At 37.3% G+C, this 25,809-nt stretch overlaps 2 protein-coding genes and 1 pseudogene across 2 annotated transcripts; 1 reads left to right on the forward strand and 2 right to left on the reverse strand.

The window, feature by feature from the left end:
• Positions 1-9,571: 9,571 nt before the first annotated feature.
• LOC130025450 (olfactory receptor 51V1-like) lies at positions 9,572-15,500 on the reverse strand (annotated as a pseudogene).
• A 23-nt stretch (positions 15,501-15,523) lies between these two features.
• LOC130025328 (olfactory receptor 51V1-like) lies at positions 15,524-16,465 on the reverse strand. The gene has a single exon (XM_056116287.1). It carries the CDS (start codon positions 16,463-16,465, stop codon positions 15,524-15,526), a length of 942 nt encoding a protein of 313 aa, XP_055972262.1.
• A 7,457-nt stretch (positions 16,466-23,922) lies between these two features.
• LOC130025325 (olfactory receptor 51V1-like) lies at positions 23,923-24,864 on the forward strand. Its single transcript, XM_056116283.1, has one exon. It carries the CDS (start codon positions 23,926-23,928, stop codon positions 24,862-24,864), a length of 939 nt encoding a protein of 312 aa, XP_055972258.1. The 5' UTR covers positions 23,923-23,925.
• The last annotated feature ends 945 nt before the right edge of the window (positions 24,865-25,809 follow it).

Genomic DNA, 25,809 nt, shown 5'->3' on the forward strand with positions numbered 1-25,809 from the left:
GTCACAATCCTTTTTGGATTATCAACAGCTTATACTTTAATTTTTAGAACTACAGTATTTTGAAATATTTCTCAAAATTGTTTCTCTTTTCCTTTTTATTTTTATTTTATAAATTAGTTCACAATATTTGATTACACTTAATATTCAAAAACCAAGACCACCACCATTACACCTTCCCACCACCATATTTTGGATGTTTCCATCCTGAATCCCAATCCCTGCCCCGAAACAGAAACAGAATAATGTATTTTGTATTGTTTGTAATGAAAAAACTGCTGAAAATGCTACCAAGAAATTATCCTTAGAGGAAAGAGTGTGAAGACTGTTGTATTTCAACCCAGAGTATAGTAAGACCTTCTATAAGAGATGACTAACATGTTGTTAAGTTTGAGTCTTGTGTGCATATATATATAGAAAAAAAATGTTTCCCTCTAAGATTGGTTTCCTCCTTTGAACCCCATCAAATGTGATGCAGTACTCTTGGAGTAAGGGTAAGGTGTGTTGTATGAAGTATTTTAGGGCTGGTTATTTCACTTGGGGTACCCTGGAGAGGAGAAGTGAGACACCTCCTTGGCTCAAAATTAATTTTAATTTTTCTTTCAACTATATGTTAGTCATCAATCCAGAGCTAATTTTTACTGTTCTGAACCTTTTTCACTGTACCACAATAAACTGTTGTAATTTTATCATGATAAAGCTTTGATATCGAATAAAGCTGTTAAAAACATACAAATAATAATAAAGAAAGAGATTTTGCATAAACCAAAGAAGAAACATACAAACTTTATTTTACAAGATTGTTTTTCTCTTATTGGCATAGCTTTTTTTTAGACATATCTTTCAAATAAATTAAGGTTGGGTCATTTATATCACTTAATTTGTTTAATTGCTTTATAAAATCAGTTTATAAGGCCTGTAAACAAATTAGTTCACGCGAAGAGTTATGTGTAAAGATTACAAAATATATTTAGAGATCAAAGAGGAAGAGATAGATAGAAAGGAAATACAATGAAAATTCAGTGAAGAGCTTGAAAATCCAGCCTAGACCTTCAGATGTAAGGTTCTCCTTGTGTATTCAACTCTGCAATCTACAGAAAGTTCTCCATACCCAGCTTACATGTCTTATAAGTTCAACACTTCGCAATCTGTATTAAGTTCTCCCTGCCCAACTTAGAAGTCTCTTTATTTATTTTTTTTCTTTTCTTATAGAGCCACACCTGGTGGTGCTGAGGGAATTCTCCTGTGTCTGCACTCAGGAATCACTCCTGGTGCTGTGGAGGGGACCATAGAGGGATGCTGGAACCAAAAATCTAGTCTTGTGCACGCAAGGAAAGCACCCTACCCACTGTAACTTTTGACCACAGAAGTCTCTCTTCTTAATCAGTGCAAGCCATTAGAAAAACTGTTAACACTAATTTGGAAAGTTGCAGTCAGATATTAGAGTATAAATGTACGAATAGGTCAGTTTTATGTTACTACACAAAGGAGATTTAGTTTGCCATAGGAAATATTAACAAATGAAAAGCAAGTCTTAATTAGGTCAGTGAAGCATTTAATAATTGAAAGATAAACAAGATAGTCCAATGATTACAAAACAAACATGTGTAGTTTTGATCATTTCTTGAGATAATAAAGAGCAGAGCTATTAATGAGGACTGTAATTTAACAGAAGTTGATTGAGTACATGATAATACACAAAACATCAGTGAATTTATAAAACACTTGTGGGGTAAGGAACGTGTTTTGTTGTTGTTCCCAGTATTTGAGGAAGCTAATTAACTTTCCTGCAAGTGTTCAATACTGAGAGAGTTCCCTGACTGATAAGTACTGACAAGTCTAAAGGCAGTGGCTCTTTTTTCCATTTCACTCTATTCAATCTGATTACGCTTTTAAAAGCTTGATAGAGTTGATACATAACATTACATAGGACATTTTAAGTCAACTAAAATATATTTCCTGGGGTTTTATTTGGAGCCAGACATTTATATTCAAGAGCTACTCCCTGCTCTGTGCTCAGGGGTAGCTCCTGACAAAACTCCAGGAACCAAAATTTTTGCCTTCTACATACAAAGCATGTTCTCCAGGCCTTTGAAGTATCTATCCAGCTTCAAGTCAACTAAAGGAATCATGTTATTATTTAAATTTTCTCAGATTTACACCATGCTTTCTTTGACCTTGAAAACTAATATAGGAAGTGCAAGACATTACAGAACATCTAGATTAAATTTTACTATATAATATAAATAAATGAAATTAGGGAAAGCTCTTGAATTAGGAAAAAATAATTATATTTTAGCTTTAGAACGTGAACTCCAAGAAACTGAAACATTTGACTTGTTGTGGAAGCCAACAACGGTTTCCTCTTTGGTTAATTCTTTAGCATTTAATTTTACTACACTTTACTTTTGTAAATAGTACAAATTACTGTTGATAAGGCATGCTATACCAATACTACAGATGTATTTGATGAAAAAGTTGGAATTATTACTATTATATGGTTCTTGAAGTATTCAAGTTTGGTATTCTAGACCCTTGATCATTTAAACCATCCTGGAGAATAAAGACTATTTGTTATTCGAGTTTACATATAAATTTTGTCATATGATTAATACGGCAAATGGATAAATAAATGTTAATATATTTCTATTCATTTCTGTAAAACAGTTTGAGGCAGAAAGCCGTAGTATATATTCTGAGACAATTGTGTGTTTTTAGTATTGACTTTATTTCTGAAATATTTTATTTTTAAACTTTTACGTGTCTATTTTCCTGTCATTGTACAATGCAAGTTACTAAGTAGGCAAAGTATTTTGTTTATTTGAGCAAAAAATTGGAATATTCCTCTGTTTGGGTAAAAGAAGCTTAGTGGGGCCAGAGTGATCATACAGCAAGTAGGGTGCTTGTTTTGCACACCGAGGGCCTAGGTTCATTCCCTGACACCCCATAGGTCCTCTGATTATATCCAGGATTAATTCCTGAGTGCAGATCTAGGAGAAACGTCTGTGTATAACTGGATATGGCCCCAAAACAAAACAAAACAAAACAAAATGAAACAAAACAAAATGATAAAATAAAAGGCATACTATGAAGTGTTCTGGATCAGACAAAACACTCATTAGCTTCAGCAAATTAGAAGGCTGGGCCACAACTCTCATTCCAGAATGAGCTACTGCTCCAAAAGGTTTTCTCTGAAAAGGAAAAGAGTGAATAAATGCAACAAATGGGAAAGTACTTGCAGGAAGGCACATTCCTAAGAGAGCTCCAGGAACTTCAGGGTCACCGAGATGAGAAGCATATGCTTGTACCTGTCTTCCATTCCTTGGGGAACTCTGTGTATCCTGCCAATTTGTCATGTGACTGTTCTTGTTCATGCCATCCTCCTAACATAAAGTCACAGAAAACTATTAATTTATTCTTTTTGAAGCGTCTCTGAGAGGTCCTCAAAAGATCAGGAATCCACTATGTAGTCTTAGAAAACTAAGCCCTCAGATCAATGAAAGGACACAAAGATAAGATGCTGCTCAGGGCTGTGGGTACCAAGGATCATACAACCTGTCCAACAGTGCTGAGATACTTGGGGACCTGCAAAGTTGCACTTGCTGATGCTTGAGGGACCATGTAGTGCAGGGGATGTAACCCAGTTCTGAGATTATTTTAGACATGTTACTCTACTTTTGAAAGCAGACCTACAGTTATTAAAGGAAATTACTTTGGTTTCACTAAATAAAACTAAAATGTTTTCCCTTTAAAAAATATTTTACAAAGAAGGATAAAATAGGTATTCAAATATTAATAAATCTTATTCTAGAACTCCTTATTTTAGAATGACTATGAGATCTCCGTAGCTCCTTATTCTAAATATCTAGACATGCTAGGAATTACCTTTTCTTTTATTACTTATAGCCAATCACCTAATGTTTTAATACTATCTAGTAAATCTATCTCCTGCATATTTTTCATGCAAATTTCGAATTCTCTAGGACTTTATCTGGGACTTGATCAAACACTGCTAAACCTTTGTGATGACTTTTTTATCTATTTTCTCAGCTCTGATGTTTTTTATTTGCTTGGCAAATCTGTTTCAATATTTCAGAATTTTCATTTTGATCCTCAGTAATGTCTCCATTGTGAGACTTGTTGTTACTGTGTTTGGCATATCCGAGAGGGGCAGAGGAATCAAACCCGGCTAGGCTGAGCAGGCTGTGCACAAGGCAAACGCCCTATCGCTCTGCTGTCGCTCCAGGCCAGGGCCCAAAGGAACAAATCAATTAACAACAGGAAGACAATGCAGTGTTACAGTGCTACAATTTTTTTTGGTAGGAGTACTGCTATTTATTCAGCCACTGATTAGCTGATTGAATTGGGCATGAACTCCACCTTAATTTTTTTCTTTTTTTTTTCTTTTTATATTTATTTATTGAATCACTGTGGGAAAAGTTACTAAGCTTTCAGATTTAAGTCTCAGTCATACAATGATCAAACACCTTTCCCTTCACCAGCACCAAGAACCCCAGTGTACGCACCCACACTTCCAAATGCCTGTGAGGCAGATGATTTCTACTTAACTCTTCACTACATTGATTACATTCATTACTTTGAAAAATATGCACCATTATTGTTTAGAATTTCCCCCCAAACAATCAGAATTACGGAAAAGGCATTGTGAAATATTTTTTTTCTATAGCTGGTTATGAGAATCATATAATATCACGCGGTCATGATTTTGGATTTCTGCAAAGAGCCAGATAATTACAAGATTGGTTTCTGTGTGTCTGGTGTTATGGCCATGCCGGAGAGCCACTTGGACGGGGTAACTCGTGACCTCCTTAGAGCATTAAGGATGTGCCAGTACCACACCCCTTCCCATGAGACTGCAGTTGCCCCATCACTACCTGCTCGTACCTACAGTGCTACATTTTGATTCAGTAGTATACCCACATAACTGTAAAAGTTAAACTGAAATGAAAAATCTCATCTTTTATAGCATTGTTCCTATTTACTTTTCATTTCTTGACTTAATAAACAGTCATTTCATTTTTCTATAGGAAATTTTATTCTCAATATTTTTTTTTCTATTTTTCCCTACACTACCTTAACTACCCAACTGCTGCCACGCTCCTGAGATTCATGCACTAGTGAAGCCCCACAGAACCAGGTAAGTGGAACTCTGTGACCTTGGACTCCAGGCTCAACGGGACCCGGGAACCAAGATACTCTCCCTGCTCCCAACAATCTCCAGAGACCAAGGGATTAAAATCAGAAGCCCCATCTTATCCTGCCCTTTTTGCTTCCACCAACCTCCAGCGACCCAGGGATTCCACAGAGAAGACCTACCCTACTGGTCCCAGATAAATTCCTTATTTGCAGACCTCCACCACCTCCACTACCTACATGCTCCAGGATGTTCTCCGGACCAGCACTTCCCAGAACACCATCTCCATCTTGCAAAATTCTACTTCACGGAGTGGGGAGAAAAGGGCGTCAAAGGTTAAGAAGAGAACTCCCAGAATGACCACCAACTGGGAGCTCTTTGGCAATTTTGCAGCAACATGGGAAGATGCTGGCGTTGACAACCTTGATGAGGAATATGATCAACTGGTTCAGCACCTCCACGATTGTGCAAGGAACGCTGAGAGAAAGAGAGATAGCCACAAAAAGACGCCTGTCTTCGAAAACTGTCGAGCTCACTTGCCAATGTGGCTTGGAACAAGCCACAGGGAACTGCAAGCGAACGTCTGAGCTCACAAAGTAGTGCAGAGAAGCGATGATGGAAGACCTCAAAGAGAGAAGAGGAGCAGTGCTGGCAGATGTGGCAGAAGCAGGGAAAAGCATTGGTAAAGCCCACCTGTCCTTCACAAACTACAAGACCAAGATAGCTGCTCTCTGACCTCCTGATGGATCTACCACATCTTCCAGAAAGGCAATGGAGATTAACCATGACTCTACTCGGATCTCTTCAGTAGCCTCGTCTATCTGCCCACATACCAAACTCCACAGGATGGATATGTCATTCCTAACATTTTTCCTTCCAAAATCCTACACACCATTTCGTCAGTAAAGAAGCGAACAGCACCTGGCCCAGACAAGGTTAGACCCGAACACCTGAAGATTCTGCCATCAGTACTCATCAATTCATTGGCTCTGCTCTTCACATGCTACCTGTCTGGATGCAGGTTCCATTCCAGTGGAAAACTACTATCAAGAAGGGAGACATCAACGACATTGGCAACTATCACCCGATCTGCCTGTTGTCTGTCTTCTGCAAGCTGTTAGCTCGAGTCATCCTGAATAAGATTGCCAGAACACTAGATGAAGGACAACCGTGAGAGCAAGCTGGGTTCTGAAAAGGATTCAGCGCGAACAACTATATCTCCATGATAACCAAGCTCATTGAAGTTTCTCAGGAGTTCAAGATGGCACTCTGTATAACGTTCATTGATTTAAAGAAGGCCTTTGATTCTGTTGAGACAGAAGTGGTCATCGAGGTCCTAGCCAAACAGGATGTTCAAATTCAATACACCAGGATTCTCTATAATACAGGAGCTGTATTACGCATTCACCACCAGGATCTTCACCATTCTATAAGGAAGTGATCAAGCATGTCAAGAGAGGAGTTTGGCAGGATGATACCATTTCACAAAAAATCTTCAGTGCCAAATTCGAGAACGTCATGCGACAACTGGAATGGGAAGAAATGGGAGTGAAGATAGACAGTCAGCAACTACACCAATTCTGCTTCACTGATGACATTGTTCTAATAACACCAAACATTAGTCAAGCATCAGAAATGCTGCACGACTTTCACAGTGAGTGTGGAAAGGTCAGACTACATTTGAAGTTCATGAAGACAATGTTTATGAGAAATGGACTCGTTCCTGATGTTCCATTACTTTCAACAGAACAAACATCTCCGAATGCAACAGTTATGTCTATCTAGGTCGAGAACTCAACATGCCCAATGACCTGGCACCTGAGTTGTGCAGGAGGGAGAGAGCAGCTTGGAACACCTTCTAGAGCATCGAAGAAATAGCTAAGAGAACAAAGAACCTCCGGCTCTGAGCATATCTCTTTGATTCCACTGTTCTTCCTGCATTAATATATGCCTCAAAGACCTGGGCCGTACAAAAACTGTTTGAGAATGCTATTCGCATGTCGCAAAGAGGAATTGAAAGAGCTATGCTTGGAGTATCATGCTTCACTCAAATGAGAGAAAGAATCCGGAATTCCAACCTCCGTCGGAGATCAAGTATCAGGGACGCTATCTTGTTTGTCAAGGCTTCGAAAATCAGATGAGCTAGACATGTCATGAGATTTGGAGACGGCCGCTGGACTAGAGCCATTACCAACTGGATTCCATGGGACGTCAAAAGATTGTGTGGCCGTCCACCCTGAAGAAGGTCAGAATTCTTGTCAAGACCCTGAATGATCGGTTTGAGGCTCTTCATGTTCCTAGAACAAGCAGACAGCATTGGGCTACACTAGCACATGACAGGGACGAATGGAGACATTACTGGTGCCTGCTGGAGCAAATCAATGAGTAACGGATGTCAAGTGATCAAGTGATCAAACATTAGTTTTTATCCTACTTGGTTATTCACCTTAGATCTTGGTATCAATTACAATACCACTTTCTTAGTTATCATTACTCAAATTGTCTGTTCTCAAATAACCTTGATAAAATGTGAGTTTTACCCTTAATTTATTAATATTCACATCATTCTCTTTAATGTGCAGATTTATACTAAATATAGAAACTGCTATATAGCAGTTGATATATACTGTTTTCATTGTTTCTGTTTAAGAAACAGTAGGGATACTTTATATGTTTAACTCTTTCAATAAACATGCCACAGAAAGTACACGTATGATGCTTTTGAAGAATGATTAATGGTATTATTGTGTGAATAATACTTGAAATTATTATTATCTTATTAAGAAAAAATATTGCATTTTTGTTATCACACCCTAGTAACAAGAGAATCAACTTTGAATATAACTTATTTTATTAACTTAAAATAATTTATTAAAGATAAAAAGGTAAAGGCCCTCCCGTTGGTCATCAATTTGCTCGAGCGGGCCCAGTAACGTCTCCATTGGAGACTTTGTTTTTACTGTGTTTGGCATATCAAATACGTCACGGGGAGCTTGCCAGGCTCTGCCGTGCGGGCGAGATACTCTGGGTAGCTTGCCGGGCACTCCGAGCAGGGCGGAGGACTCGAATTCGGGTCGGCCATATTGGCTGCGTGCAAGGCAAACGCCCTACCGCTGTTTATTACATTATTTAAATATGTCATATAGAATATTAATATATATATATATAATCACTCAGCTCCTGGGAGAGAACAAGACAGAGTCTCCTACCCTATGCCTGACTGTCTCCACCAGGGCCCAACAGCTGAAGACCACCGAGGCCCAGCCAAGGCCATGCTGGGAGCACTCTCCACACACTTGGATGAGCCTCACGCATAAAAGAACTGACAGAGGAACCCAGGTGTGTGGGACCCGGGGCTGAGATCTCCAAGCCTGTACAGTTTGGGACTGGACCTGCCAGTAACTAGACAGTTACACCCACCAACTGCCGTGTAACTCCAACAACGGCCAGGATCCAGAGATTATCACACTCAGCTCCCGGAAGCGCGGCCGCGCAACATCTTATCATCTCATTCCTAATTGGGTCAAACTGGCAGGCTACCAAATGTAACATGCCCACACGGCAGAGTCTGGCAAACTCCCCGTGGTATACCCAATATGCCAAATACCAGTAACAATGATGGGTCTCATTCTCCTAACCCTGAAAAAGCCTTGAATATGGCACTTTAAAAAAAAAAAATCTCAGGGCTAGGACGAAGAAGACGTTACTGGCACCTGCTCGAGGCAATCGACGAACAACAGGGTGGTCGTGATCGTGATCGTGATATAATCATAACATCATGTTCTAATATAAGCTATAACTAATTCATTCATAAAACAGAGTAAATATTGCTCTACAACGATAAGTTCTGAGTGGTGATTTTGAAAAATTATCTGTCACTGTCACTGTCACTGTTCTCCCATTGTTCATAAATTTGCTTGAGCGGGCCCAGTAACATCTCCATTGTGACACTTGTTACTGTGTTTCGCATATCACGAGTAGCTCGTCATATATTGCCGGGCAGGCAAGATACTCTGGGTAGCTTGCCGGGCTCTCGAAGATGGGCGGAGAATTGAAACTGGGTTGGCATGTGTCAGCCCTGTGCAAGGTAAACACCCTACCCGCTCTGCTAATTGCTATAAAGTTCTCAATAAATTCTAACAATATTTAGTTAATATATGGAAAGAAAAATTTATCTTAAATAATGTTGCCTCTTTCAGGGAGGACACAATGCTAGCCTATTTTGACCATGAGTGTGGAAAGATCAGACTGCAGGTGAATCTCACAAGGACAAAGTTAATCTCCAAAGTTTGATGAATTTTAAGTAGTTGCCGAACTGAGAACCAGAAATTATTATTTCGATTTACACATTCTTACTAATGAAATATAAAAAATTCACAAGAATTTTAAGGAAGACAACTTCTTCTTTCTGCTTCTTAGTTACTGGTTTTTAACACTATAAATAATTGGAATCATGAGAGAACGAAAGAGAATATAGATATTTCCCATAAAGATATGCACTAGTGGTGAGAGACGCTTTCCAAAGTGATGGACTATGATGAGGCCAATGATGGGAATATAAAAACTAGTACAACACAGAGATGGGAAACACAGGTCTGCAAAGACTTGAGTCTCTTTTCTGGAGAAGCAATTGCTAAAACTCTATGCAGGATGAAAATGTAAGAGACAAGATTGAGGATAGCGTCCAACAACAAGGTACAGATTACCAGAGCCAGGGCATAGAAGCTATTTAAGCAGATGTCAGGCAGGCTAACCTCAGGAGCTCCTCGTGCAGACAGCAAGAGTGAGAAAAGATGTGTGGACTCCAGTAAATGAAAAATTTTAGTGAGATGATGCCAGGAAGAATAGACAAAGCACTTCTCATCAAAATGGTCACCATGAGCCGAATGACTCTCCTATTAGTTAGGATGGAGCTATATCTCAGAGATTAGCAGATTGCAGTAAAGTGATCAAAGATCATGACAGGGAGAACTCCAGACTCGATGCAGGAAAGACCATGGGCAAAATAAGTCTGGGGGAAATAGGCTTCCAGAACAATCTCCTGGTTAAGTACCCACAGAATCCCTAGCACTGTGTGTGTACAGAGGATAGCCCAAAAAACAGGTCAGTGAGGGCCAGTAAGCTCAGAAAATAGAACATGGGCTGGTGCAGTGTTGGCTCAGTCTGGGTCACATGGATTAAAGTGCAGTTTTCCAGGAAAACCAGAGAATAGATGAAAGAATAGAACTGAAATCCAGGGGTACTATTTCTCCCAACCAGGAAATCCTGTAAAATGGAACACAGAGGGATTGATCATGGCAGTTAAAAAAGTAGACATGACTATTGGGTGGTAATGGTAACTTTTTATTCACAAGTTTGATAAAATTTTTCTCCACATTTGAGAACAGGCATATAAATACAATACAAGTAAAACTAGTTGTTGCATTCTGAAAAAGTTCAGTTTTGTGATAGCATTCACAGCACCAAATTATTATGTAAGATACCTACTTGGTATTTAGTTTCATGGCTTAAGAAAGTAATCATAGTCCTTACCATATTAAGAAAATTAGATCATGAATTTCTTTTACTGGTGTACTCTGAGCCACATGCAACACATACTAGGTGAGAGTGACTGAAGTGTCAAAAGCATAAAGATTTTCTTGCTCTATTAGCACTAAAAAGTCTCTAATAGTCCTTTTATTTACCATATTTTACCACATGGGAATTCAGAGTGCTCAGGTTTATGGGGTGTAGTCCAAAGGATTGTGTCAATGCAGGGCATACAGACTCCTGGGAGAGAAATATTCCCTCTTGATCTATTCCAGGCTGTTATTCTCTGGGATGGTGTAAAATTAATTAAAAATATTATTCCTTCAAGGTTTACCAACAGTATTAATACAAGAGGGAGAATTCTTACTACATTGATTAAATTTAAATACGTAAGCCAAAGAATACAAGGAATAAATAAAAAAGTGGAAACACAATTTCAGAATACTAATAAACTATTTCCATTTCAGTCTCTGTCTTAAACGTTTTTTTCTATTTTCAATCCATTTAGTTTGAAAATATCACTGCTTTATTTAACTATTTTCTCAGCAGGTATGGGGTTTCCTTGCACATGGCCAACCCAGGTTTATTTCTTCTGCCCTCTCGGAGAGCCCAGCAAGCTACCAAGAGTCTCACACCCGCATGGCACTGCTTGGCAAGCTCCCCGTGGTGTATTCCATATGCCAGAAACAGTAACGACAAGTATCACGATTTGTTGTGAGACGTTACTGATGCCAGATCAAGCAAATCGATGAACAACAGGAGAAGAGTGCTACAGTGCTACAGTGCTCTTTCTAAATTAGTGATATCAATATTTCTGTATCCTATTTATATGGGCGTTCGCCTTACAAGCGGCCAACATGGCAGACCCGAGTTCGATTCGGAGACGTTACTGGGCCCGCTCGAGCAAATCGATGATCAACGGGAGGGCCTTTACCTTTACCTTTACCTATTTATATCATTACAGACAAATATTATTTAGCTGTTATAGATAATAGATATCTCCTAATGCCTGATACATTGTTTATATTTGGTAAATTATTTATTTATTTTTTGCAGCGCCCAGTAGTGCTCAAGGCTTAATCCTGACTCTGCACTCAAGGAGCATTTCTGTTGGGCTAGGATATCATATGTGTATGGGGCGTTGAACGCACACCAGCTGTGTGATAAGCAAGTGTCCTACCTGTTTTACTATCTCCTTGGTAAATAATTTTTTTCTGAGGGATTTGTGCTTTAAAAACACTGTGAGTGTGTGTCTTTTCTACACTTTTTTTTATAATGAAGCTCTTACAAGAGTGGACTACCAATATAAAAAGAACCAAGGAGGTAGTATATCCTACTCCCTATGTGTACCACTGACTACAAGGCATGAAAGGGGTCAGTCTTCTGTTTTGATTCAGGTCCAATCAGTTTCTTCTGACCTGGATGTGCATGCATCTGTTTGGGTGACTCATCAATGTTAACACTTCTTGTTTATGTCATTTATAATATCTTCCAGAAGTTTCTGCAGTTTTTGTCAGCAAAGAGAACAGGTACAGATTGGAGAGGTAGCTCGACTCCTGGTCATCAGTTACTATGCATCTAATTCTTGCTTTCATTCTGCCTACACCATAATTTCTAAAAACCTGATGATACCACCTGCCACACTAGCGGTAGGAAGGATGGCAGAAGGGGACATGTATGCCCAAACAGCTCTCCTTGATATTGTAGATTCTGTGTGACAACTTTTTATTAGAGATTTACCTGATTTAAGGGTCCCCAAAAATCTTCCTGGACTTTTAAGACTAATGGTAAAGAATTATATTTTTCAATCTTAAGGTGCAAGCAAGTTTCTCCTTGTCCAGCAATTAATCAATATAGAGCCCTGTGATTTTTTTAAAAATTTTATTCGTGAAACACCACAAGTCTACAGTTGTAGACTTACAAATTTTTGTGCTTAGGTTTCGATTATACAATGATCAAATACCCATCCCTCCACCAGTGCCCATTTTCCATCACCATGGATCCCAATATCCCTCCCACCCCTATTTACCTCCACCCCACCCTGCCTCTGTGGCAGGGCATTCCCTTTTGTTCTAACTCTCCTTTTGGGTGTTGTGGTCTCAAAAAAGGCATTGAGTGGCAATCATGTTCTGTCTATAGTCTACTTTCAACCTGCATCTCCCATCCTGGGAGGATCTTCCAAAGACCCTTTATTTGGTGTTCCCTTCTGTATTTGAGCTGCCTTTTCCCCTAGAATGCTCAGCTGGCCTCTAAGTTGTGGAGAAATCCTCCTGGTACTTATCTTGTATATTCTTGGGTATTAATCTCCTATTTTGTTACTTTATACCCCCCAGATGAGTGCAATCTTTTTATGTCTGTCCGTCTCTTTCTGACTCATTTGTCTTAGCATGATACTTTCCATGTAGTACCATTTTTACGTAAATTTCATGACTGCATCTTTTCTGAAAGATACATAATACTCCATTGTGTACATGTACCAAAGTTTCTTTAACCAGTCATCTGTTCTCGGGCACTCAGGTATTTTCCAGATTCTGGCAATTGTAAAGAGTGCTGCAAAGAACCCTATGATTTTAGGTCCTATGATTTTGTAGAATTATATTAGAAAGAGCAAGTGTTACCACAGAAAGTGTCCGTCAATGTGAATATACAAGAAAGAAAGAAATTGACTTTTATTTTAGAACAGGTCAATTTGCAGTGAAGGTTAGGGAACAGAATAATCTGTTGAAATAGAAAAATTAAAATGGAAAAAAATAGTAGGAAAATATTCTTTAAGGGCAATCCTTATATTTTTAGTATTCCACTCAAGAAACATCCAGCTGTCCTGGGATATGTGGTGATCTTCAGAGCTGCACTTCTGATTCATGAGGGACCAGGTAGTACAGGGAATGGAACCATGGTCTGTGATATTTTAGGCATGTTACTCGATTTTTGAAAGAAGACCTCCAATTACTAAAGGAAATTACTTTGTTTTTATTTAAATAAAACTAAAATGATTTCTATTTTTAAAATATATTACAAAAAAGGATAAAATAGGTGTTCATTTATTTAAAAACTATTCTACGACAACTTCATTATCTCTATATATAATTATGAGACCCCCGTAGTTCCTTATCCTAAATACGTAGACATGGTTAGAATTTCCTGGTCTTTAATCACTTATAGCCAATTACCTGATGTTTTAATACTACCTGGTAAATATATCTCATGCATATTCTTACAAATTCCTAACTGGTTTGTAGTTGATAAAACACTGCTAAATCTTCTTAGCAGATTTTTAAAGACTATTTTTTAAAGGCTCTTTAGTTTTCTCACCTCTTTTCTTTTTCATTTACTTGCTGAAACTTTCAATATTTCAAAATTTTTGTTTCTATTCAGTAGTAGATTCACATAACTATAAGAATTAAACTGAAATGAAAACCTCATTTATGTGCAGATTTATACTAAATATTTTTGCCTTTACGACTGATATATAGTCGATGAATAATAATATATACTATTTTATTCCTTATGCTGTACTGGAGCATAGCACACGGGGTAGGGCATTTGCTTTGCATGCCCCTGACCCGGCTACCCAGTTTCAATTCCTATTCGCCCCTCTCGGAGAGCCCCGCAAGCTACCGAGAGTATTTCTCCCACATGGCAAAGCCAGCCAAGCTACCCGTGATGTATTTGATATGCCAAACACAATAACAAGTGTCACAATGGAGATGTTACTGGGCCTGCTTGAGAAAATCGATGAACAACTGGAGGACAGTGACAGTGACAGTGATTGTTTCTGCTTGGGTGATGTACAGCAATGAAAAAAAGAAATATTTGATATGTTTAAGTTTTTTAATAAATATGCCACAGAAACCAACTGTGTGATCTTTTTGATGTTTCATAATATCTGTGTGAATAATACTTATAATTTTATTAACTTATCGAGAAAAAAGAATACATTGATATCACAACTCAGAAACTTTGAGCCTAATTTCTTTTCATTCAATCAAAATAATTTGTTGGTTGTTTTTATATGTCATATAGAAGATTGGTATATATATATATATACATAGCCATAAAATCAAGTTCTATTATAAAACATAATAAATTCATTAATAAAACAGAATAAATATTGCTATACAAATAGAAGTCCTGAGTGATTTTGAAAAATTATCTAAAATAATTGTATTGCTGTTAAATTTTTTTAAAAAATCCTAATAATACTTCAATAAATTTTGGAGAGAAAAGTTGATCTTGAATAATTTCACATTTTAATGGTATAAAGTAAGTCAGAAGATTATTGATATAGAGGGATATAAATCTTTTAATATTAAATCCTTTAGGGAATTTGCGTTCTTTCAGATAAAGAAAAACAAATGGTTTAAAGGGAAATTCTAGCATCACTACTACAGAAGTTACTCATTTTATCACTAAGAAAGAGTAACGTCTGATTTCACCTATCAGATTATTTAATATAAAGATGGTGCTTAACAAAAATATGTAGTATACATGTTTCCAAATATTTTACTGAAATTATCTCAAAATGGAAAGCTTACAAGAAAGAACCAAAAATAAGTTTTGATATATCATATTGCAACAATATGTTAATATAATATAAGCAATATTTGCTGTACCCACACTAGCCAGGATATTGCTACAACATTTAGAAGATGGGGTAAATATGAAAAATTTTTAGTCTCCTGTTTCAGTAAATATCACTTAACTTTTAACATTTTAAAAGATGTTAAACAACCAAGATTAATTGCAAAAATTTGATGAATTTTAAGTTGTTGCACAAACAACTTAATGAGAATCAGCATTATTATTTTGACTTACGCATTCTTACTGATGAAATAAAAAAGTTCACAAGAATTTTAAGGAAAACCACTTCTTCATTCTGCTCCTTATCTGCTGGGTCTTCACACTGTAGATGATTGGATTCATGAGAGGAGGAAAGAGAATATAGATGTTGCCCATAAGAACATGCACCAGTGGTGAGAGATGTTTTCCAAAGCGATGGACCATGGTGAGACCAATGATGGGAATATAAAAGACTAGTACAGCACAGAGGTGGGAAACACAGGTCTGCAAAGACTTGAGTCTCTCTTCTGGCGATGCAATTGCCAGTACAGTATGCAAGATAAAAATATAGGAGATGAGAATAAGGACAGAATCCAGCAACAAAGTATAAATGACTAGAGCCAGGGCATAGTAACTATTGAAGCGGATGTCAGAGCAGGCCAACCTCAGCAGGTCCTGATGCAGGCAGAAAGAGTGAGAAAGGATATGTGGACGGCAATAAATGAACAACTTCAGTCGTATGATAGGAGGAAGAACCAAAGTGCTTCTCATCACAATGGTCATCATAAGCTGAATGACTCTTCTGTTAGTCAATATGGTGTTGTATCTCAGAGGATTGCAGATTGCAGTAAAGCGATCAAAAGCCATGGCCAGAAGGACTCCAGACTCAGTTAATGACAGTGAATGGATAAAATAACTCTGGGAGATGCAGGCATTCAGATGAATCTCTTGGTTAATCCCCCACAGGATTCCCAGCACTGTGTGTACAGTGGATAGTCCAATGCATAGATCAGTAAAGGACAAAAAGGCCAGAAAATAGAACATGGGCTGGTGCAATGATGGCTCAGTTCGGATCACATGGAGCACCATGCAGTTTCCTAGGAAAACCAGAGCATAGACGAATGAGAATGGAACTGAAATCCAGGAGTAGTACTGCTCCAGACCAGGAAACCCCATGAGAAGGAATGTGGAGGAATTGATCATGGAGGCAGAAATAGTATACATTACTGTTTGGATGTAGGTTTCAAGTTCAGGTAAATATTTATTCAGAGTTTTGTTTGAGCTGTGTGCCTGAATTGAGAATTGTCACCTGCAACATAATTTTCAGACTATGGTACACATAAGGTTGCTTGTGGAGCTCCAACGAATATTAGCTTTGCAGGAGAGTCACAGCATAATCTGATTTCAAAAAAGACTTCCTTGTCATTTAATCTCAGAGGTTTTTATAACTATGTCCTGATCCTTTTAGACACATTAGAACATGATCTTAACTTGAGCTACAGACAGCACACAATTCAGGTGACAGTGACTGAAGTTTCTGAGAGCATAAATTGTCTTGTCTGACTGCTACCTCTCAGTAAGTCCCTGACAGTCTTCCCACTTACCAGCTCTTACCATAGGGAATCAGCAGCACAGATTTATGAGTAAGAAATTGAGAGGATTGCATCAGCCCAGACAAATCCAGGCTCCTGGGATTGCATTATTCCCTCTTGGTGTGAACAGGTGATTTACCTGCTCATTCAATTCTCAAAGTTCCCTGGTATAAAAATGGCTTAATATATGAAAATGTTATAGCAAGTTTCAGTAATATTTCTAGTATTGAAAGGAGTAAGTTCTACTGCTTTTAGCAGAAATTAGTGTATAATCAAACAGAGAAATCACTGACTGGGAAAAGTCAATGTCACAATAATAATAAACTTTAAAATATCTTTCATTCTTAATTTTTTTAAAAATTGAATGACTTACTAGTCACTTACGTCTTACATTCCACTTATATATATTCAACATTTCCCTTCCTTTAGAGTCCCAGATAAAAAATATCTATTTTCTTAATGACATAATACAAGTGAAATATCTACATTAAGTTTATATAAAATTGCTATAATATGAAGCATGGAGATAATAGACAGGTAAGGTGATCACCTTGCATGCAGTTAAACCGCATTCACTACATGAAATGATAAAGTTTTCTCTTGTAATATTGTATAAAATAGAAAACCAATGAAAACTTAGGGTGGAGAGATAAAACAGTGTGTAGGACTTTTGCCTTGCAATTTGCTAGTCCAGGTTTGAATCCCAGCAACTCAGTCTCCTGAGCACCAGACTGATTCCTGAGTGAAGAGCTAAGAGTAACCCCTGAGAAGCATGGTGTCTTTCGAAAACAAAGTAAAAACAATAAAAGAGAAAAATGTATAATGGAAACAAATAGATATTTGAAAAAGGATATGAAAGAAAACAAAAAGCATGGCTATTCTAAATATTTCCCAAGAGTTGTAGAAGTATAATTCTCAGAACTACTATTTAAAATTTCAAATGGTACCATTTCTTTCTTTCTTTATTTATTTACTTTAATTAATTTAATTAATTAAAAAAATAACTGCGACGAACCATTGCTAAGAGGAGAAATGGGTATAGCACAAATAAATTAGCAAACTAAGCCTTATTTTAGTGGCAACACATGTTAAGCTTTTCAGCTCCTATTGGATAGAAATGTTAAACAGTCTCGTTTCAGCTTAAAAACTTTAGAATCTACGTATTATGTAAATGCTAATCTATCAATCCATTTATCGGCATGAGTTGGACTCAGGATTGCTGGTACATTTGGAACACTGATGCCAGCACTATGCTTTGTGTGCAGCGCACCATTAAGTGTGAGCCATTGGTGGCACTTGCTGGCATCAGTGTGATTCCAGACTTAAACCAAGATTGTCTTTTACAAGCGGGTTGAGCTTTCCTCCCCGCCCTGACCAGGGCCCCGGCAGCCAAAGACCTCCAGGACCAGACACCACCATGCTGAGACCACTCTCTGCACACCTGAAGGTACCGGCAGAGGGACAAAGCCACGTGGGTTCCGGGGCCGAGATCTCCAAGCCTACTCGGATTGGAGTCGAGCATCCTCCACCCAGATCCTCCAAATTCCAGTAGGCGGGGGTCACACCCACCAACTGGCCCCCTGGCGCCGTGAAATCCCATCAGCGGCCAAGACTCAGAGACTATAAAAACCAGCCTTGAATATAATCTTAGGGCTAGGATGAAAGAGACGTTACTGGGGCCTGCTCAAGGCAATTGACGAATAACAGGATGATCTGTGATCTGTGATTACTTTAATTTACTTTTTTAGGGGGAAGGAGTTTGGATCACACCTGAAGGTGTTCAGGTCTGACTCCTGTCTATGTGCTCTGGGATCACTCCTGGGTGTGTGTGTGTGTGTGTGTGTGTGTGTGTGTGTGTGTGTGTGTGTGTGTGTTGAGGTGGGGAGGAAGGGGGAGAGTGTTTGGGATTCCTGATGCAGTGCTCTTGATGGAGAGCAGGTAGGCTGGGTAGAAGGTAAGTATCTTACTCACTGCCCTAACTCTCTGGGAATTCTGCTGGATTCCCAATCCAAACAAAATCAACAAAAACCAGTAAAGGGCTTAGGTCATTACTATGGCCTAAACATAATATAAATATGTTTCTGATTAATTTCTTTATCAAGACTATTACACGTTTTATTTCTTTTATCTCATAACATGAACAGTTAAAACACAAAGGTCCTAGCAGAATGATAGTTTTTCTTCCTTAGTTTTAGAGCTACACCTAAAGACAAGTGGGAGCTACTGCAAATATGTGCCCTAGGCCCAGTGTGCCGGGGTCACTGTTGTTCCAGGATTGGATACAGGGTTGCTGCATATGAAATGGTGGGTGCTCCACCTCTTAAACTTTCTTTCCAGCCTGATTTATTTTTAAGGAGGTAGTAGATCATGTAATCTGGACATATTCATTTTTGTTTTAACTCATATAACTTTTTTCTTCTTTCAATAAAGTAAAGTAAAGTAAAGGCCCTCCCGTTGATCATCGATTTGCTCGAGTGGGCCCAGTAACGTCTCCATTGGAGACTTTTATTAAATATCTATGTAGCACTGTAGCACTGTCTTCCCGTTGTTCATCGATTTGCTTCAGAGGGCCCAGTAACGTCTCCATTGTGAGACTTTTGTTACTGTGTTTGGTATATTGAATATGTCACAGGTAGCTTGCTGGGCACTCTAAGAGGGGCGGAGGAATCGAACTCTGTTCAGCCATGTTGGCTGCATGCAAGGCAAACGCCCTACCCACTGTGCTATCGCTCCAGCCGAAATAGCTCTGTAATCGTTGTAAAATATTGCAAAAAAGTAGAAGTTACCAAAGTGGGTGAGGTTCTTGAGCCATGATTGCAAAAGCAATTTGCTCATTTTAAGTATACACATCATATAAGCTTTGAAAAGCAGTTATTTGTTATCTAGTACAATCTCTTATTGACTATTTCTAAGTACCAAAGTGTTCTTTTGCTTTTGTATGGCAGTCTTTTTCCATGGTCTTAAATTTCTGGCAAACATTAACATGGTTTCAGTCATGCAATTTTGCCTGTAAGTGAAGATTGCGTAAATTGCTCATAATAGCTTAATCTTTTATGCTAGATCCTTGTAACAATGTTTTCGTGATTCATTTTCTTTTTTGCTGCTTGCACCTAAGATATATATTTTTGAGAACTACATTTTTTTCCCCAAAACTTTCCTATAGCTTGCTTAGTGATTACTTTCTTTTTCGTGTCATTTGCTTTGCAATATCGAGCAAAAATTTGATTTTGTGCCTTAACAAATTGTCACAATCTTTTTCTGATTAGCAACAGCTTTTACTTTATATTCTTAGAACAATAGCATATTGAAATATTGCTCCAAAATAATTTTAATTTTTCTTTGATGTATATGTTCTTCATCAATCCACAGCTAATTCTTATTGTCCTGAATTCATTTCACTGTACCACAATAAACTGTTGTTATTTATCATGTTAAAGTGTGGTGGTTTTGATATTGAATAAAGCTGTTAAAAACATACAAATAATAATTTAAGAATTTTAAAAAAGAAATATCTGTAGATAACAAAAAAAACATACAAACCTTATGCTATAAAATTGTTTTCCTCTTATTGTTATAGCCTATTTTTAGACATATCTTTTTTTGTTCAATTGAATCACCATGAAATACAGTTACAAAGCTTTCATGTTTGAGTTTTAGTCATACAAAAGACATATCTTTTAACTAAACTACGAATTAGGTCAGGTATAGCACTCAGTAGGAAAGCATTTGTTTTGCCTGTATAAGCTTAAAAAATGGGTTCAGTCTTGAGATTGCAAGGAAAAACCACCAAATTATATCCATAATATCCTCAAAAAATATGAAGCCTATTTTATGTTTAACATATATATTATATGTTGGGCATTGTGGAATTACTAAACAGTGGTTGTTTATATCAATATTCAGATAAAATTTACTGGGCAAATTATAAGACTTCCATTTTTCAAATGACAAAGTAATTTTATGTTAGTAGAAAATAATAGTGCAATTTAGTTTTATTGTATCTCTACTGTTGTTAATACTATTTTATTTTTAATTGTAGTGAACTTCATTCTATTTATTTTACTATTTATTTATTTTATTATTGGTGGTACATATGGTGTGAATTAAAATTTTTAAATTACATGTTAATATAAGCAGAGGTTTCTAAAATGTTACTAGTTGAGCAATTATTACGGGTCATTATTTTTTATAGCTAGCTTTTAAATGTACAAAATTTCTTTTTAGTAGGTGTGTTCTTTTTATAGTCAGAAATTCAGATATAAAGTACTATGTTTTGCATTTTGGCATTATCTTGTTCTGAAAGACCCTATTTATATCAATGGTACCTGAAAGAACAAACTTCTACTCTTCTACTTATACATCAATTAGAGTTTGAGCTATTAAAAACATCTTTACTGAACATAGCAGTTTATTTCAGTAATCATGCTATTAATGAAATTTTTTTATTCTCAACAAGACTATTTATCCCATTAATAGATCTCTACAAACACCCCCACTCCTGTGTAAGTCGCTTTTCACCTTTATTTAAGGGAAGACTGCATGACCCAGTGAAATTGGAGAGTTCAAAAGTATGTAAGATAGCTTAGCCACGGTCATGGTGCTATAACTTTTCCTGCCACAAATGTTAGTATTAACATTATTCTAGTCTAATTTGGAGAGATGGTGCAGTAATCACAGTCCACATTGGAATCCTAGCACCTTGTCATACCCCAAACACCACTGAGAAATGGGAGTATGCCCTGTTATGGTTCAGGTATTTCCAGGTATGGTTCAAAACTAAAACCAAAACAAATAAAAAACATTACAACCATATTACATCTAACAAAAAAATGCAGAAAGAAAAAAGTTACTTGATATGGATCATAGACCTAAAGATAAAATGTTAGGCATGAGAAAAGCATGATTTGGGTTTATCCATGAATTTTAGATATAATAAAAATAATTCAAACCTAAATTGATCTCTCAAAACTTTGCTTTGGGAAAGTCACTGTTCAGAGAAAAAAAGATAGTTTACAATTAAAAATAAGTATCTGTAAATCACATATAAGTAAAAACGGTCTGAATTCAGTAATAAAACAATCTCATTCCAAAAGGGAAAAATATTTGAGAAGGTACTTTACCAAAATAGAGATATGGCTATAACTTTAGATCGGTGTAGAAAATCCTGTCTCTGATAAGGGCCATTTGGATATTTTATAACACTATTTAAGGTTATAAGCAACTAATAAAAAAACCTGGAAAAAGGTGCCATCATGTGCCAGGGCTAGATCACATGCTGTTGTGGGTGTTATATAGCTTGTGAGACATTTCCCACCTCTATATAGATATAGGTTATGATATATATGGATATAGATGTATATAGCATAACTATAAACGCACTAAAATGATAAAAAGTTATTTAGGTATAAATTAAAACAGTAATATATCCCTACTTATATATTAAATATAGTTATTTGGGCTGAAGCAATTAATATAATTAAACAAAATAAATCCAGCTGTAATATTTATGCCCGTGATATATAGGAACTGTGATTCTCAAACACTACAGATTATCACTTCAAATTGTATAATAGTAGCATTTTGCAAAACAAATTAAACATCTATAATATAATCTGGTTGGAAAAGGTCCAGTCCCAATCTGAGTAGGTTTGAGACCTCAACCCCGGGACCTGCATGCCTGGGTTTCTCTGCCAGTTCTTTCATGCATGAGGCCCATCCGGACGTGTGGAGAGTGGTCCCAGCATGGCCGTGGCTGGCTCCAGAGGTCCTCAGCTGCTGGGGCTCTGCTTGGGGCGGCAGGGGGAGGAGAGAAACTCAACCCTCCCACCTCCAAGGGGCCCCGGTGAGGACAGCCAGGCGCGGGGGCAGGAGACTCCAGACCAGACCCCCCATTTCCAGTAGGTAGGTGTCACACCCACCAGCTGCTGCCAGCACCAGGTTGGTCCCATCAACGGCCAAGATGCAGAGACTATAAAACCCAGCTCCCGGAAGCATGCGGCCGCATTTGCAGCCGCACGACATCTTATTATTATTTTTACCCCCTTTGGAGAACCTGGCAGGCTACCAAAAGTATCCTGCCCACACGGCAGAGTCTGGCAAACTTCCTGTGTCATACTCAATATGCCAAATACCAGTAACAATGATGGGTCTCATTCTCCTAATCCTGAAAGAGCATTGAAATGGTTCTTTTAAAATTTCAGGGCTAGGAAGGAGGAGACGTTACTGGTGCCTGCTCGAGGAAATTGATGATCAACAGGATGATCGTGATCGGGATTGTGAATATAATCTAGTTATTCTATTTCTACCCATTGTTCAATATTTAAGTTTGGCTTTCACATTTTCAATTGAAAGTATATAGTACTTTTATCAGTACATTATGAGAGTTAATAATATTGCAAGCATCAGAAAAGGTAGAAATATGGTACAGGATAAAGAAATACATGAAAATTTTTAAAAAATATATAGCATACAGAAGGAAGACAGCTAAACAAATTATACAAATGACTTAGAAAATAATTTAAAGGATGAAACAATGTGGAAAGTCCAAGAAGGTTCTGAATCCTTTCACTTTGGTAAGTTTCTCTTACTTAAATTTTACTTTCAGCAAAGCAAAATTACTATAATCAGTTCATTTCCTTTAGGATATCATGACCATTTGGGAATAGTGAAAGAAACAGCTCTGGTACACAAGAGAAAAATTACTCATGCATTTTATGTTTCTGGTTAGGATGCTGTGAACTATAGCAGTAGTATATACCCATGAGCATATATTTTCTTCCTTTAGAGATTAACAGACTCCCAAAAGTCCAAACCTAAATCCAAATCCCTCATGCCCATAAACATGATTATTTCTGTATAAAATCTCTTGGCCTTCAGATTTTCTTACATGACACTGGGAAAGCTATCTCTAGAAAAGAGGAATTTTTTCCCTAAAAGATAAAGATTTAAGTGTCTTTTTTGCAAAATTTTGAGACTAAAGAATATTTATTATTATTTTCTTCCCCAAAGCAGATGATATAACTATAAGTTAAGACACTATTAAACTAACCTAATTTGAAACATCTCTCTAGAAAGATTTTCAAGTCTCAGTTAATGTCTTCTCACTCTATCACAAACTCCAGCAATTCTAAATTTAATCTGACTGGCTTTCCTGGCTTAGAAACTTACTATGTGTGGCTCTCAATTCCCTTCTCCTCTATTTATGCTATCGTTTTCCTTGGAAACTGCATGGTGCTCCATGTGATCCGCACTGAGTCAAGCCTGCACCAGCCCATGTTCTACTTTCTGGCCATGTTGGCACTCACTGACCTGTGCATGGGGCTCTCCACCATGTACACCGTGCTCGGGGTTCTGTGGGGATTTGTTCACGATATCAGCCTGGATTCCTGCATTGCACAGTCCTACTTTATTCATGGTTTGTCCTTCATGGAATCGTCTGTTCTCCTTGCTATGGCTTTTGACCGTTACATTGCCATTTGCAACCCTCTACGCTACTCTTCCATCTTAACTAATGACAAAATCTTAAAAATTGCAGTGGCAATCATTTGCAGGAGTTCTCTACTCATACCTCCAGTCATTATTCGCTTGAGGTTTTTAAATTATTGCCGTCTCCACAAACTTTCTCACTCTTTCTGCCTGCACCAAGACTTAATTAGAATGGCTTGTTCAGACATCCGCTTCAACTACATCTTTGGTCTGGCCCTGGTGATCTGCAACTTGTTGCTGGATTCAGTGCTTATACTCGTCTCCTATATCATGATATTGCACGCAGTACTAGCTATTGCTTCTCAGGAGGAGAGAAGTAAATCCTTGCAGACCTGCGTGTCTCACATCTGTGCAGTTTTGGTTTTCTACGTCCCGATCATTGGTTTGACCATGGTTCATCGCTTTGGGAAACATCTCTCACCTCTGATTCATGTTCTCATGGGCAACATATATATTCTTTTTCCACCTTTAATGAATCCTATTATTTATAGCATCAAGACGCAGCAAATACGGAAGAGAATCCAGGGACTATTTCGCTTGAAATGAATGTAACTTCTAACATCAAAAGTGAATGTGTTTAAAAGCTGACAAGCAGAACTCAAAAGGGTAAGAGCAAACATTTTAAAATATAATTAATGACTTCTATTCATATTTGGTTTCTGTCTTATGAATAATTTCCTCCCCATTTTCCTACAGCCATCATAAGTCAAGGGTTGATGTGGGTGATACAAGTAATTAATTTTATAAATCAGAAACAATCATTTATAGTCAATTCAGAACAATACTAACATGAGGTCTACCTGCTGCTAAAATCTGCCTCTTACTATGGTCAGATTATTGAGGATAATTTGAATCACTTAACAAGAGCAAGGCAAAGTTTTATGATTAAAGTTCTTCAAGTAAGTTTTAAGACATAAACAAGTATCTTCCTATATATTCAATTTTTGCCTGCTGTTCATCTTACATCATTAAAACCCAGCTTATCCATGAGTTCCTTATTGGGACAAGGAGATTAAACTATTAGAATAATTTCATGAGTACTGAAACAAATAACAAAATCTTCACTTAAGTTTTTTCATCAGACAAAGAGATCCTGTTTCCACTTGATTAGTAATTGAACTGGATATATGAAAAATCAGTGAATTCCTGATTAGAAGGAAAGAGACATTTGTGAAACATTTGTCAATCCAAATAATAATCCTAATAGCAATTAACATTATAAAAATAGTAATTTAAAATGTTTTTTATGAGTTTTTATCTCATGAAGTTCCTTGCCCAAGATTTTTGTTTGTTTGCTTCTGTTTCTTTTCAAGAACTCAGAATATTGTTATGGTCAAGTAATATGAATACAGTTCTAACATCTTTTCATCAATCCTCTGTTGTAGGTGTTATTTTCTATCACATATAGGTAGTTTAAAACACACAGATTAAATGATGAGTTAATGTTTTTAGAGGTAGAAATTCATAAGATTTAGATATATTCTTTTTTAG

The sequence above is a fragment of the Sorex fumeus genome, unplaced genomic scaffold (assembly GCF_029834395.1).
Source record: "Sorex fumeus unplaced genomic scaffold, SorFum_2.1 ptg000030l, whole genome shotgun sequence".
Taxonomy (NCBI): Eukaryota; Metazoa; Chordata; class Mammalia; order Eulipotyphla; family Soricidae; genus Sorex; species Sorex fumeus.

Bases quoted from the DNA above. Each gene is read 5' to 3' on its own strand.
- LOC130025325 (XM_056116283.1), top strand. From the start codon at position 23,926: ATGTCTTCTCACTCTATCACAAACTCCAGCAATTCTAAATTTAATCTG.
- LOC130025328 (XM_056116287.1), bottom strand. From the start codon at position 16,465: ATGTATACTATTTCTGCCTCCATGATCAATTCCTCCACATTCCTTCTC.